Source organism: Heloderma suspectum, chromosome 7 (genome assembly GCF_057233095.1).
Source record: "Heloderma suspectum isolate Gila_16-S chromosome 7, 16-S_ref, whole genome shotgun sequence".
NCBI lineage: Eukaryota > Metazoa > Chordata > Lepidosauria > Squamata > Helodermatidae > Heloderma > Heloderma suspectum.
The window spans coordinates 112,394,370-112,410,652 of record NC_139464.1 but is presented as its reverse complement, the minus strand read 5'-3'; the positions used below and the strand labels follow the sequence as shown (position 1 = coordinate 112,410,652).

The following is a 16,283-nucleotide window of genomic DNA, read 5'->3' as shown; positions in this document are numbered from 1 at the left end:
GCTCCAGCTCCTTTCCCTCTTTGAGCACTCAGGGAAGAGTGGGACAAGGAAATGGCAAAACGGCTCCTGAAGCCTCTCCTGCCATGGCTGACTCCTAGGAGCACTGGTGAAAGGGAGCCCCTTCCCTTCCTCTGAATTCCTAACAGCCAGAACAGGATTCTCACCCACGTGATCCCACGGTGTGGAAATCAAGCCAGGCGCAGGACAGTATGCTGACCTGGCTGCACCGAACTTCCATCCACTGAGAAACTGGCCTGTGCTCCACTCACTCTTTGCTTTGCGATTATTCTCTTTCACTTCCTAGGCAGCTTCAGGAAATATTGACATTTTACAAGTCATTTAAGTTGATTTAGGATTCAATTCACATTCTCACCCTTGGAGCACTCCAGTTGAGCTTCGGAAAAACACTGCCTCCCAGAGAACTGATGGCTTCTTCCACTTTAAGTGCAAACTCGGGGAATTCTGGTGCCTAGATGGTCAATAAAAACAGAAAAAGCTTGCAGAAACAAAACCAGGCATATGTTGGACAGATTTAGAAATGACTTTCTATTGAGGTTTTATTTTATTATTTTTATTTATTTATTATTACATTTATATCCTGCCTTTTTTCCTCCAAGGAACCCAAGGCAGCTTACATGGTGGTCTTCCTCTCCATTTTAGCATCACAGCCACCCTGTTAGGTAGGTTAGAATGGGAGTCACCCAGTCAGCTTCAGTGAGAACTAGTGAGTGGGAACTAGAAGCCAGATCTCTTGAGCCCCAGTCCAGCACTCTGACCACTGCAGCCACGCTGGTTGTTGTTTACAAGCTGATATTTACAACAGCACCTGCAGTTTAGGTTCAGAGTAGACATTTGATCAACAATTTAGGATCTTGGATTTCCCCACCCCCACCCCTCCAAACCCGCAGTTTCACTTGATTTAACTTGCTTGGATTTTGAAGTCCTGTGTGCAACCAAAACACCTGAGACTTAAAAAAAAAAGGAAAAAAAAAAAGGAAGTAAATGCTGACAATTAAACCAAGCTATTCAAGTCACAGTGAATAACTGAAACTATAACAACCTTTCTTGGAAAAGTGCTGCAGAAAATTATTTTTCCCATGTTTCCTCAGTCATGTTCAGAGAACATCAGAAGGGAGAGAGCTAACAGGCGACTGGAGAGACTGGGCCAATGAACTTCCGGTGTGCCAATGGCTCCGCCCCCCACGAAGCCCTCTTCAGCACAGGAGCTGGCCTTGGAGCAGGGGAGAAGCCCCCTCACTTCCCTGCTTATCATTAAGGCCACTGCCGTGGCCAAGCCTGCTCCCCTAGACCTGGTTCTCCCTCGTGCTTGCCAGGATAGAAGTCATGCTGGCAAATGCCAAGCCTGAAAGTCACCAGGGGCAAAGGGGAAAATGGGCTACTTGTCTTCGGAAATTCCACAGGCATTTACCTAGTAATAAAAAACAGATATAGGGCCTCTCCATGGAAGATTTTTAATTCCTGAAAAGGGTTGTTTTAGCCTGTTAGGCATATGAATGCTCAAATTAGGATATATATGTGTGTGTGTGCACACGCATATGCATGTATTTACTGCACTTTTATACCACCCAATAAACCAAGTTCTCTGGGTGGTGTATAATAAATTTAAAACATAAAATACAAATAATAAAACAACGTATAAAACCAGTGCATAATACAATCAAGATAAGGCCAGCAGCAGAGAGTAAAAACGCTACAGTACATAAAGCCAAAGTAAAACCAAGCTCAAAATAACCCATGGTGAGGCTGCGGTGTGCGAGGGGTGTGTACAGCCACCATTTGGAATACCCAACCCCCGCACAAACAACCCTTCCATAACCCACACTAGCTGGGTTCACACAACACAACAACCCCAGGGCAGGGGCTGCATACTCGAATTGGCACCCATGGGCTTTAAATCCCATGGCACCCGTGCGATTTAAATAACCCATGATGAGCTGTGGTGTGTTGCCCAAACCTGATCAATGATTTAGAATAGAGTGATTTTATCAGAAAAACGTAGCGTGCACATGCACCACAGGCTAATCCTCATGTGAACACCCTAGTCTGTCCAGCTTGGGGAGATGTGACCTTTCTGCCCAGGACCCCTCCCTTCAGCCCAGCTCTGGGAAAAATTAAAAATGAAGGCGCTTTGGCTTTACCTTCCCAAAGCCCAGAAAACACAAAACTTAACAAAACCTTGTGAAATATCCTGAAGACACATCAGCAGCTGAGCAACCATGCATTCCTGCACATTGGGAAGGTTTTAGTGAGAAATTCCCTTTTAAAACAACACAGCCAATTATCCAAATAGAAAAAGGGGGGAAATAAAAGGTAGAAGAGATGGCTGCAATCACACACACACACACACACACACACACACTTCCAAATAACATCAATGAAGCCAATCTAACGTAGCTAGTTACATATACCTACTCAAGTAAAATGTTGGGTTTCAGAGAATATGCAGAGTTCATTGCCAAGAAGTTGATGTGAGAGAGAATATCTTGGCTTCCTCATTAGATGTTGCTATGAAGACTCAGAATGGGGGCAAAATCACATATTTATGGGAATCTGAGATCAGTGAAAGCTACCTTGTTAGCAGACTCTGGCTATTGCTATTTCCAAAGGATGATAAGCTCCATTTCTGATGTCAATTGTCTATCCAGCGTATCACAAAATTACTTAGACTCTGAACCCACCTTCTTAACTACTCTAAACTTATATCTAAAAAGAGCAGGCCAGTTCCAACTGGACAGAGCACTGTGCGGAACAGCTTATGTTCCAGAAGCATATTCAGAGACAAAAACCAGGATGTAAACTTATTCAAGCTTTCCTAGCAGGGTGCCAATTTACCAGACACTCCAGAGGGCCCTGTGGTGCTACATCAGTATCACACAATATGTTAATGTCTTGAACACAATACTATTCAATTTGATTAATAAGGTCACACACACAGTATTAGTTGGTTTTAAATGTACTACCATGACAAGCCATTGCCTTTTCCGTGAACAAGTTGGGTTCGGTTCCACTATAATTCCAGCAATTAAAACATTAAATAAGAAGAGCCTTACCGTAAGTGTTGTAGTATTCTCATCATCGGACCACTGAAGAGGGAAGATTAAAAAAGCAAAAGTGTTTTTTCCCCTTAAAAGAAGCCCTAGCATGTTTCAGGTGATGTCGCTGAAAATTATATCCCACTCTGTTTAAAGCAGAGATGACCAATTTCTTCAGGAGGGGGGAGGGCAGACTCTCTCCAGCTACGTTGATCAAGAGTCAGACCCTCCCCCACTTTGCCTAGGGAGTGTCTTCCCCCACCCCCATTTTCAAAGCTTGCAGACATCCCTCCCAGGGCAAAATGAGAAGATGTCCCAGAAGCCTCTGTACCATTGCTCAGGAAGTGTAGAATGCAGCACCACCTGTGCCTTGGAACAGGGATGGACAGACCTCAGGCATACCTCATCTACTTTGGTTTTGTACTAGAACCCTGGGGTCCACCAGTCATAGCCAGGAAATCGACACATATATTTAATATTTCACAAAGGTGCCTCTGAGCAAGTGCTCATCCCAGGAATGTGTTTTAAGTACTAGAGCTTAGCTCACAGCCCTTTCGCATGCTCATCCACTCCTGGTTCCCCCCACCCCCAAACTTTCGTCATTACAGCAGCCTAATTCTATTTTTTTTTATGTTATTGCTATATTGTTGAACAGTCAGGAGTCAGAAACCCCTGCTGATCTACTGCAAATCACCTGGAGATCTACCAGCAGAACCAAATCTACCTTGTGCCCACTCCACCTTGGAAAATGTTCCCTCTTCGTACAACACCGAGGGCCAAACTGGAGGTGCAGGTTTTAAAAAAATGCAGATAGCATCTGCTGGGAAGGCTGATAATTACTGGGGTCATAGCAGGCCTGAAGGGGGAAACTGACCCTTTCCTGTCCTGTTGAGGTCCTGAGGAAAACCCCTTCCTTGGAATCACTATTTGTATTTGGAGGAAAGGGTGAAACTCCCCCTCCATGCTTGTTGTGACCCCAATAATTACCAGCGCCCTCCAGCTGATGCTATTTACATATTTTTTAAACCTGCATGTTAAATGCAAAGATGCATTCAACGTCACATCTAGTTTGTTGCAGCGGAGGCTGCTTCCGGTGTGGCAGGTGCCCCTTCCAGTGCAAAATGAGGCTTCTGCAGCAATCTCATTTTGTGTCAGGAGAAGCACTCACCAGATCACAAGCAGTCATTGACCACCTGCCACAGGAAGAGATGAGACCACAAAAAGCAGTGTGGGGCCAAATGCGGCTTTCAGATGAGAATTGCCAACTGAAAGGGGGAAAATCTTACCTCGCCAAATCTATCTAGTTAAAGGATCCCCTCTTCTCTTGCTGCTGCAGCTGGTTTGCAAGCATCCCAATCCCATTCAGCTTTGATGACTTGGGTTAAAACAGATTGCCAAGTCTCTGAGCCAGGGGCACCAGTCAAAAACACACAAGAGAGAAGGCAAGGTGGAGTGTGCCTGAGCCACTCCCAACACAGTCTCCAGGGGAAATGTTTGCAGTGGCTGTCCTGTAGCAACTGTGGTGGGGTTGTCAGGTTCCAACTGAGAGCCTCCCCCTGTGGTAGAATGCAGATTCCATGTGCATTGGACAGCAGGCAAAAGCATACAGGAGGACCACATGAAGAACAGGCCAAAGAAGAGGTTATCGCCTCATCTTCCAATTCAGCAGCAAATTTTAAGGCACAGGGGGTTTCTCTAGGTTGCAAGCTGGTAACCCTAAGGTCACCTAGATATACCAACATAGACTGTAAGAGCCTAAGAATAATTATTACAGTTTGTACAAACCTGTATTTCCTCTGTCTCATCACCATCTTCATCATCGTTGTCTTGAAAAGAAGTTGGAGGATCTTCCCTAGGACAGAAGCAGAGAAGCTGAAACCTTTTAATCTCAAACCACGACATCTAACATTTTGACATCTAACAAGTTCAGTTTGACCAGCGCTTCATTTCTGTAGAATACACCAGTTAAAATGACAAAGAGCCTCAGAAATAGTCAACTTAAGCCCCTGGACACACTGTACATATGAACTCCAAGATGAAATTTTACTGGCTTGGCCATGAAATAATCATTTCCCCAATCAAAAAGTCATATAAATGTATGTCATCATTTCTCATATTTGGCCATAAGGGACTTTTGAACATCCACCCAGCCCTTTCCCCTCAGTCCCCATATGTCAAAGGAGTAACTTTGCCACATTAACTTCTATGGACAAGAGAAGGAGCTGCAATCAGGAAAACCATGGGGGGACCTCCCCACCCCGATTTCCGCTTTTTGTCCCATAATGCACTCAGTCCTTTGGCTTGTCATAAAAAAAAATGGATGGGACACTTTCTTCCGAGTCACAGACCTTGCAGGGAACAGGAAAGGGACAAGTATCCCCCACCTCCAATGGTTTGCAGCCTGTCAGGGTTGCCTCTGAGTGCAGGGAGTGGCAGAGTAGTTCAGATTCTGCAGAAGAACTGCAAGACATGGGGGAGGTAGTTTCCCAGGCTGTTCCAGACATGGCTATTTAGACTCTTCAGGTTTCAAAGGTCCAGCTGGACAGAGAAGGCCCCTCTTCAGCCCCAGCGAGAGACAGGGAACAGGGAGAGGCAGGGTTTGGAGAGCCTGAATTCATAGACATCAGGCGCAGATGCAGAGCCAAGAGAGAGATGGCCGGGGTGGAACTTGGTCTACCCAATTGGCTTGGCGTGAACAGCTGCACTTAGAAGCCTCACGAGAGGTAGATCTCCCCCTACCCCTTAAGTTAGAATAGCGAGCCCGCCTTTCTTCAAACGGAAGCAACTTTCAGCTTTTGAACCCCCTGAAGGCATTTTCCTTTGTAGATTGAGAGTCACTGAGAATTTGCATCTGTATGACCCATTGAAGTAATGGATTAAAAGCTGTAGCTTGAAGCTTCTTGTCTGTGTTTGTTTTGGCATTTGAAGTTCAGTGGGGGCAAAAGGAATCCTGACACAGCCATGCAAAAAATAAAATGAAATGACAAGTTTTAAAACTTAGGTCACAATAAATGTACTGAGGTCACATCTGCACTTCTGTTGTCCCACTTGCAGCCACAGTTAAAGAATAGTTGGAGAAACACTATTCTAGATCTGTTTTAATACTGAACATATTATGAGCATTCTATTCTGGCTTTAAAGCCATGCTCATCATCGGACATGGGAGAAAAACTAGCTCCCCCCCCCCCCCCCACACACACACTCCTCTGGAGTGGGAGAGAAACGGCTGAGCAATCCATTCCGATTTGTCCTTAAAATACATATAAATCTTTAAACAACAGATACCCTTACCTGCCTGAAACTACCAACGTCCCATCATCCAGCAAGTAGTCTTTTACATTCTGTGGCAGCGGAAGAATGATACTGAATGGGGGGAAAAATCCTTTAGAGTAACGCGTAAGTCTGAATATACAGAAAATATGCCAATAATCTCTATGTTGTATGTAGATATTTGTTGCTAGTGTAATTTAGTAATATTAACCATATCAGCTTAACACAAAATATTTTTAAAGAAGGGGAAAAAACTCCTTTGGATCCAAGAATGAAATTTTTTTTTAAACAGCAGTGAAATGAGGGAGCAATGTACAAAGACCTTATTCAAGAAGCAAAACATATAGTGTCATCATATTTAGTATTTCGTCTTCAAATATGAAGCAGAATTTCTTTCTCAACTTTCTTTTACATCGGTATTTAAATGATGCAAAATGCATACTAGAGTTCCCAGTCCCGTGGGCTTTTGGGCCTAATAACTTACTTCTAAAGGGCTGGCGATACAACCATTTACTTTTTCTTATGTCAGCTCCACATGTAAATATTTGCTGTCAAAAGGCCCACTCAATATATTTCTTATCCAGATGATGAGCAGCCCTTCCCTTCCCTATACTCTTGCATGGAAAACAGCATGAGAAATAAAAAATAAGGCCAGCAACAATTTCTGTAATCTCAGAGGTTGGAATAAAGTTCCCTAGCTATCACAGGTGCTGCTGTTGAGTATATCAGTGATTGCCCAAATCTCATGTGATACTTGCCCATGCAAATGTGTACCCTGAGAAGTCCTGGAATGCTCAAAATAACAAGAAATGTATTCTAGGAACCTGCCATCAGTAGTATTTAGAGATCATATGATATTGGAAGATGAGATGCAAGGTATGAAAAACAGAAACGTTCAGATTTATACCAGTGTAGATTTGCTTGTTTGCACCATGGCTGGGGAGCCTGTGGACCTCCAGATGTTGTTGGACTTCAACTCCCATCAGCCCCAGATGGACAATGGTCAGGGATAATGGGAATTGTTTGGACTACAATATCTGGAGGACCACAGGTTTCCCACCCCTGCACTAAGGGGTTTGGTTCTTGTGCATAACTTAATTCCTGGAAAGGCATCACTTCTTCATGTTGATGCAAACAGAAAGGCTCTTAGCCTGTTCCTGAAAATGTAAACTAGCCAGTGCTATCTTCCATAAAAAAAAGTATTAGCAGACAATGCTACGGGAGAATGCAACCTAAATAAAGGGTCCTGTTTGTGTGGGACCCTTGAGTAGAGGTCTTATCTACCTATGTGGAGGCTGATATTAAATAATACATATTTTTGTGAACCGCCCAGAGAGCTTCGGCTATTGGGCGGTATAGAAACAAACAAATAAATAAATAAATATTCTGTTCAAAGCTTGAAAGGCTAGAAGGAGAACGTGGAGAAAGCAAAATCCAATGCCTCCCATTCTTTGCTCCCAAGCACTTAATTCAAGAAAGACCTTGCCTCAATGGATTGTCTCTCACCTGCGGATGGTCTGGCTCTTGAAATGAGGGTACCAGAAGGAGAACTGACAGTTTAGCACCTGCTCCTTCTTCATCCTTCTGCACTTCCCACCCTTTGCTGTGTGCAGGGCAGGATGCCAGATCTGAGGGGAAGGAAAGGAGGCAATATAACTCCCAAGGCACCCAAAACAGGCAGAGAGAGAGAGGCAACAAGTGAAAACAGGTAAAGAAAATGGCAAATACGTCGCTAAATACCAGCCCTCTACCCATTTTGATAGTCCCAGCACCTGTCAAACCAGCAGATGTTGTAATGCAGCCTCCCCCATCCTGGTGCTTTCCGGATACGTTGGGCTACAACTCCCATAATCCCCAATTAATTCTGGCTGGGGCTGATGGGAGCTGTCTGGGAGTCGTAGAACGACACATCTGGAGGGCGCCAGGTTGCCTCACCGCTGCTCTGACGAAAACAGCAGTCGCCCCAAGGCAGCGCCACGTCCTAAACTCGTAATCAGTCGGTCCAAAAGGAATCTCCCATGAATAAAAAGCTAGTATTATATAACGATATAATATAAAGACGGACTCCTACGGGTGCGTAGGCAGAAAAAAAGGCCTACAACTCCCAGCATGCCCCAGCCAGCATGGCTGGCTGGGGCATGCTGGGAGTTGTAGGCCTTTTTTTCTGTCCACGCATAGGTCGGATAGTGCGAGGCTACACCGGTCTACTCCGAGGTAAGTCCTGTAGCGGCGTAAATGGCCGTGCTCCAGAACCCGCTTCGCCGGATGCTTTTACATTCTTGCCGAGACATTATATTTATAAACCAAAGGCGAAGCGCTGTGTGAGCGCCAGTTATCCGCTATGCTATTACTATCACTTTATAGTAAGTGAGGCCTCCTCCCGCGGCCTCCGCTCCGCCTCGCCTCGCCTCGCCTCACGCCCGCGGCGTTCTCCTCACCGGGGGCTCCTTTCCGCCCGCCACATTACCTCCCTCCCGTCCCCAGGCCCGTCGTGACTGACAACCCAATCAACAGCGTAGGCGGGACAACGCTGGTGGCTCTGATTGGGCTAAGGACGTACAAGCGTGTCGACAGTCTAATTAGAGATAGCCTGGCCGGCACCGCCCGCCCCCTCGCCTTTCCCTCACGGAGGGGGAGACGGAGACCAATCACCATAAGGCAGATCAAAAAGGCTAACTCTGATTGGACCAGCTCTACTACGGACACGGCTGACCCAATCAATGGGAGCTGTTGGAGACGGTTCGTGGAGGGAGCGCCGCTTTTTGCGTCCGCCACCAACATAGAGATAAGAAAATTATAAACCAGTCAGGGACGGAGCTTTCAGCTTCCTTTAGATTTTTTTTTGGGGGGGGCCAGGATGGAGGCGAGACCTGCGAATAGAAAACAATCGAGAAACCGGAATTTTGCCTAAGCTGCGATTGGATCGTGCCATGTCCGTCCAAAAAACAAAAAGCAGCAGCAAAGGCGGCAGCTTGTACTCTGACTCAGCTCTTATTTCGTGTGAATATGCATTTTGTGGTTTTTAAACGTTTCGGATTGCCATGCCGAAGCAAATATAGTTATTTGCAATATTGCACGTTGGAGAGCTGTGTGTGTGGGGGGGCTTACAAGAAGCCCTGCAATTTAGCCCACTATTGCACTAAAAACAACACTTTACACTGACAATTGTCTGTATACCAATTGTCTTGTTGTTGTTCAGTCGTTCAGTCGTGTCCGACCCTTCGTGACCCCGTGGACCACAGCACGCCAGGCCTCCCTGTCCTGCGCTCTCTCCCGGAGCGTGCTCAAGTCCATATTCATTGCATCGGTGATGCTATCCAGCCATCTCATCCTCTGCCATCCCCTTCTCCTTTTGCCTTCAGTCTTTCCCAGCATCAGGGTCTTTTCCAGAGAGTGTTCTCTTCGCATTAGGTGGCCAAAATATTGGAGCTTCAGCTTCAGCATCTGTCCTTTGAATGAGCACTCAGGGTTGATGTCCTTTAGGACTGACTGATTTGACCTCCTTGCAGTCCAGGCGACTCGTAAGAGTCTTCTCCAGCACCACAGTTCGAAAGCATCAATTCTTCGGCGCTCAGCCTTCCTTAGAGTCCAGCTCTCACAGCCATACATTACTACTGGGAAAACCATAGCTTTGATTAGACGGACCTTTGTCGGCAAGGTGATGTCTCTGCTTCTTACTACGCTGTCTAGGTTGGCCATAGCTTTCCTCCCAAGGAGCAAGCGTCTTTTAATTTCATGGCTACAGTCACCGTCTGCGGTGATCTTGGAGCCCAAGAAAGTAAAATCTGTCACTGCTTCCATTTCTTCCCCTTCTATATGCCAGGAAGTGATGGGGCCAGATGCCGTGATCTTAGTTTTTTTAATGTTGAGTTTCAAACCAGCTTTTGCACTCTCCTCTTTCACCCTCAACAAGAGGCTCTTGAGATCCTCTTCACTATAACTGTCTGTATAACAGTTTATACAGACAGTTTAGCCCACTATTCCACTAAATTTATACTCTAACTCAGCTCTTCCTTCGTGTGACTATACTTTTTTTTTTTTTTTTTGCTTTTTGAACATTTCTTATTGCCATGCGATGGCAAAGCAACTACAATTGTTTGCAATACTGCATGCTGGAGAGCTGTGGATGAGAGAGAGTGGGGGTTTACAACAAGCCCTGCACTTTAGCCCACTATTGCACATTCAAAGTGCGACTGAGGCTGGTTTCCAATCAGAACCTGACTTGGATTCCTGCATTCTTGCACTGAGCAGGGGGTTGGACTCGATGGTCTTGTAGGCCCCTTCCAACCCTACTATTCTATGATTCTATGATAATCTATGATAGATGATTATCAAAGATTATAATTATATTATTAATTATATTATTATAATTATTCTATGATAATCAGACGCTTGCTCCTTGGGAGGAAAGCTATGGCACACCTAGACAGCATAGTAAGAAGCAGAGACATCACCTTGCCGACAAAGGTCCGTCTAATCAAAGCTATGGTTTTCCCAGTAGTAATGTATGGCTGTGAGAGCTGGACTGTAAGGAAGGCTGAGCGCCGAAGAATTGATGCTTTCGAACTGTGGTGCTGGAGAAGACTCTTACGAGTCCCCTGGACTGCAAGGAGGTCAAATCAGTCCATCCTAAAGGAAATCAGCCCTGAGTGCTCATTGGAAGGAGAGATGCTGAAGCTGAAACTCAAATATTTTGGCCACCTAATGCGAAGAGAAAACTCCCTGGAAAAGACCCTGATGCTGGGAAAGACTGAAGGCAAAAGGAGAAGGGGACGGCAGAGGATGAGATGGCTAGATAGCATCACCGATGCAATTAATATGAACTTGAGCACGCTCCGGGAGAGAGCGCAGGACAGGAAGGCCTGGCGTGCTGTGGTCCATGGGGTCACGAAGAGTCGGACACGACTGAACGACTGAGCAACAACAACAATCTATAATAGATAATCTATTCTATGATTCTGTGATAATCTATGATAAATAATTATCAAAGATTATAATTATATTATTAATTATATTATTATAATTATTCTATGATAATCTATTCTATGATTCTGTGATAATCTATGATAAATAATTATCAAAGATTATAATTATATTATTAATTATATTATTATAATTATTCTATGATAATCTATTCTATGATTCTGTGATAATCTATGATAAATAATTATCAAAGATCATAATTATATTGTTAATTATATCATTATAATTATTCTATGACAGATAATCTATTCCACGGTTCTGTGATAATCCGGGCTTTCCGCGTCGTTTTCTGCGGGCAGCGCTCAGTTCCGCCCGGGAGAGACCCAGCATGGCTTCCGAAGCGACCCCCGAAGTTCGCTGCCGCGCGCGCCTCTCCTCATTCGATCCCTCTTTAACATCGCTCGAAGGGGCAGAGCAAAGGACAGCGGGGGGGGGGGGCAGAGAGCCGAAATGCGCACGCGCAGCCTCCACCGGCCCGCCCCGCGAGCGGCGTTGCCCCTGGCTTCGCCGAGGGAGCCAGCGCCAGGCGGGGAGAGGCGGGGAGCCGAAGCCCTGCGCCGTCCGCGCCTGACTCGCGCCGCCGCCAGCCAATCAGCGGGGCGTGACTGAGCGGCGCTCCCCCCCCCCGCTTGGAAGCCGGGCGAGCGCGGCGGCGAGGTCGGAAGGCGTCGCAAAGCGCCACGCGGGCGTCCGAGCGGCAGTGTCGCAAAACGGTTAGGCGCGCCCTGCGCCTCTTCGAGGGGGGCGGCGGCGGCGGCGGCGGCGGCGGGGGGTCAGGGAGGGCCTCATAGGCAGCTGCCTTATCCCGAGTCGGCGCGTTGGCCCACCTAGCCCAGTATTGTCAGCACTGACAGGCAGCGGCTCTCCAGGGCTTGGGGCAGGACTCTTCCTCGCCCTGCCTGGAGAAGCCGGGGATCGAACCTGGGGCCTTGTGCAGGCCAAGACCACTGATCTGCAGAGTGCAGGCCCGGGCTCTGCTCGCGGAGAGTCCAGGCGACCGTGAAGTGACCGTGAATGTAAAGAGCGCCCTTCACCGTGCGCAGGAGAACGCTTCATTGACCGAGGGCGCGGTCCTGTGGGGAGAGGCGGCCGCCTATCCAACGCAGGGCACGGGGAGCACGGAGGGGGTCGTTCCCTCGACGCTTCTCCTGCCCTGCATTTGCGGCTAGACAGCAGGTGTCGGGAAGGCGGAGAGCGGGGGGAGGCTGCCGGACAACACGTTGGGTGTGTTGTACCGGCATTTCCGCCTTCCCTGCCCCGGGGTGCCCCGTGGAACACCCTGTCTCGGCCGCTCCGCGCTCCTCTTCCGAGTGCGGAGCGCGGGGCTGTTCCACGCTGCCAGCAAGGAAGCGGGGAAAGGTTGGTTCGCCGGGAACCGGCCTCGGAGCGTAGGCTCTGAGAGTGGTTCCCGGAAAACCACACATCCTATGGCTGTCTAGCCACTGACTAGCGGCCGTAGGACTGCTCCCTCCAGGCGCAAGCCTATTCCTATTTAGGCATAAAACTCGCTGGAGCATGCTGGGAGTTGTAGGACTATTGATTGATTGATTGATTGCATTTATATCCCGCCTTTTTTCCTCCAAGGAACTCAAGGCAGCGTACATGATCCTCCTCCTTCCTCCATTTTATCCTCACAACAACAACCCTGTGAGGTGGGTTGGGCTGAGAGTCTGTGACTGGCCCAAAGTCACCCAGTGAGCTTCCATGGCCGAGTGGGGACTAGAACCCGGATCTCCCGACTCCCAGTCCAGCACTCTAGCCACTACCCCACACTGGCTCTCTTTTTCTGTCTAAACATGCATGGGTTTGCACCCTAAACTTAGCTATTTATGCAAACCGTGGTAAGATTCCAGGATGGTTTACAAATTTAGAAACACAGTATAAATAACGCAAAAATTCAAGTGTAACACAGCAATTAAAGCCGTGGGAAAACCAGATCAAACAAGGTGGTTCATAAAGGTTTTTAAAAGCTTGGGGAAACAAAACAGCCTTTGCCACTGAGTAACTGAAGTCCTGATGGTAATTAGCTCACTCTCAAGCAGCAAAGCAAGCCCTTTCCTCCATCAGATCTACTCGTGAGTAAGCACAGCTGCCTGTGCGGTTGGTATCAGAACCTGCTGCTGATGCCCTGTCTTGGGCACCTTCTAATACGTTTTACAGCACTGTAATTTTCCCAGTATGCCCCCAAACTAGTGTTCCAAGGCACTGTGGGAATTACAATGGTGGAACGCTGCTGCCATCAGGTAAGTCCACGAGGGGGCACTTTGCCCAGGTCCCCTGAAGGTGCTACCTTGAGAGGATTCCACTCTTAAATGTGGCCTAGAAATAATTTTAAATAAAAATCTGGAGTCGGCTCTGCTGGCCTACCACTTTACACAGCAGGTTGGAGGTTGGAGTGTGCTTACTTACAAGTAACTGTTGCATTTGTCTTGGTGACTACAAACTGCACAACTGCATAGAGCAGCAGGAGTGGAGGGGGAAATGGAGATAACTTGCCCCTGCTGTTCCTGTAAAGGAACTGCTCCAAAAATACCCTTAGAATCTGCAGGACCATCCTACCAAAAATATGTTGACATGCAGCCCTTTGTTTTACACTTTCCACAAGGACTTAGGAAATCTTCCTGTACTATCCTTCTTGGGTTGGATCGAAACTACATTAAAATAAAAAGGGACAAGTTAGTCATGACTAAAGTTAGTTGTGGCTAATTTGCCCCATTGGTTTCAGTGGGACTAAAGTGTGACTAATTTAAGGAACAATCCTATCAATGTTTAGACAAAAAAAGTCCTACAACTCCCATGCTGACTGGGCGACGCTGGGAGTTGTAGGACATATTTCTGTCGTAACATGCATAAGTTTGCACCCTTAGTCCGGATCATTCCAGCCTGTTGAAATCAAAAGGAGTTGGAAGTCCTTGTTTCAGGGAGGTTTGCCTTCACAGGATAATTTTATAGTGCAGTGTTTCTTTGCAGCATTAGTGACCCTGGGATGGTAAACTGTCTGGATACATGGTTTAATCCCAATATTTATTTCTGAACAGCATGTTCAAACACTGCTTCTTATCACCTGTGACAAATTGGTGGGATCAAATTGTGCTTTTTAGAGAAAATACAACTTTTACGTGTGTGGTGTAGTGGTTGGAGTGTTGGACTGGGAGTCGGGAGGTCCGGGTTCTAGTCCGCACTTGGCCATGGAAGCTTATTGGGTGACTTTGGGCCAGTCACAGACTCTCAGCCCAACCCACCTCACAGGGTTGTTGTTGTGAGGATAAAATGGAGAGGAGGATGTACACAGCCTTGGGTTCCTTAAGGAGGAAAAAAGGCGGGATATAAATGAAATAAATAAAAAATAAATAAATAGCACATCATGGTGTGCTAAGTGTGTATCATAAACCAAATAACGGATACATACAATATAAAACTTAAGTATGTTGACTGTCTTGTTAAAATCAGAATTTTAAAACAATATTGAAAAATGTTTACATTATTGGTTTGATACCTATTCAGTTGTTGTTGTTCAGTCGTTAAGTCGTGTCCGACTCTTCATAACCCCATGGACCATAGCTCGCCAGGCCTTCCTGTCCTCCGCTCTCTCCCGGAGTGACCTATTCAGTAACTGGATCCAAAGTTTCATGTGGTTTGGGGGTGGGGGGTTGAAAACTTCAGCAGGACTGTACTTTGCTCTAGGTCATTACACTGTAGACAGTACAAGAGGGCACTTGGTCCATAGCACTTATGTCTATCACAAACATCAGCTGCTTTTAACCTGCTTTACAGTAGCGATTAATTTTGTTGAGAGCTTTTAAAATTTCTGTTGTACAGCAGTACAATGTTGCGAAGTTTGAAAGTCTTTGACCATGCTGGTTTTTTATGTTCTTTCAAGTATACGATACTTTTGACAGCATCAACTTCACTTTGCTAATTTGAAGTAATTAATCGTTACAATATAATCTATAAACTATTCAGGTACTTCTATAGAGTTAAACCTCATAGGGGAAACAATTTGTAAAGAATAACTCTGCAGTACCTAGGTATATCAAAATGCTAGGCTTTTCCTTTAATCTCTTAATATTACACTTTGGAAATGTATCAGTTAGAACATTCTGTGTTGAAGGGGAGGAGTTTAAAAGGACCACAGTGAAATAAATCTTAAATTTAAATAAAGTATAGATTACACTTAAATAACAGGTAAGGGTGCAATCCTGTGGCTGCTAGTCAGCGGCTAGACGGCCATAGGTCAGTTTCCGGGAACCGACTTCCACCCCCTCCCACACTGCCTTGTAGGCAGCATGGAATGGCCCCATGCTCTGCGCTCGGAAGAGGAGCGTGGAGCGGCAAAAACAGGGTATTCCTGGGGGCATGCCGGGTTCGGGAAGTTGGAAATGCCAGTACGACACATCTTACGTGTTGTCTGGATGCTGCTTCCCACGCTCTAAGGTGGGAAATCAGTTGTCTAGCGAAATCCGCTGTCTAGCCATGAAAGCGAGGAGGAGAGCCGCTCCTCAGCACTCCTCCTGCCCTGCACTGGATAGGCAGTCACCCCCGGGCTCGGAGGCAACTGTCAACTCAGATAGGATTGCTCCCTCCATCAGTTAGATCTGCATTTTAATTTGCATTTAAAATGGTTTTGAGAAAAACAACAACAACACATACTGCATTAGTATGTAGCACTTTCTGCATGACCAGAAAGAACTTTGCTCAAAATGCTGGGCCTGAGCACTCCCCTTCCTTAACCTCCCTCATGGCTGGGCGGAGGAGGAATAAACCAGGATTCAATTTGGCATTAATGTGGCCAATTCCTGGCTTGTTCCATGTAAACCAGGAATAATGGTTTAAATAGGAACATAGGAAGCTGTCTTATACTCAGACCGTTAGTCTATCCAGCCCTGTATTGTCGACACTGACTGGCAGCATCTCTTGAGGATTTCAGGCAAGTTCTGGCCTTCCTGGAGATACTGGGGATTGAATCTAGGACCTTCT

General features: G+C 46.4%; 1 protein-coding gene across 18 annotated transcripts in view; it reads right to left on the bottom strand.

Moving 5' to 3' along the window:
• CDC123 (cell division cycle 123) overlaps positions 1 to 14,905 on the bottom strand; it is a 54,500-nt gene extending 39,595 nt beyond the window's left edge. For 6 of the 18 annotated variants that reach the window (XR_014784539.1, XR_014784537.1, XR_014784540.1 and 3 more), the window contains exons 1-6: positions 8,762 to 8,805; positions 7,830 to 7,951; positions 6,345 to 6,416; positions 4,839 to 4,905; positions 3,072 to 3,104; positions 374 to 469 (exon numbers count right to left, since the gene is read on the bottom strand). Coding sequence is in view for 14 of the 18 variants with exons in the window: in XM_084811565.1 (XP_084667691.1) it covers positions 374 to 469; positions 3,072 to 3,104; positions 4,839 to 4,905; positions 6,345 to 6,416; positions 7,830 to 7,903 (342 nt within the window). In the remaining 4 variants the exon portion in view is untranslated. Of the gene's footprint in view, positions 1 to 373; positions 470 to 3,071; positions 3,105 to 4,838; positions 4,906 to 6,344; positions 6,417 to 7,829; positions 7,952 to 8,095; positions 8,806 to 14,802 lie in introns of those variants that run through there. The other 12 variants (XR_014784538.1, XM_084811566.1, XM_084811572.1 and 9 more) reach the window with 7 other exon arrangements.
• Positions 14,906 to 16,283: the final 1,378 nt, after the last annotated feature.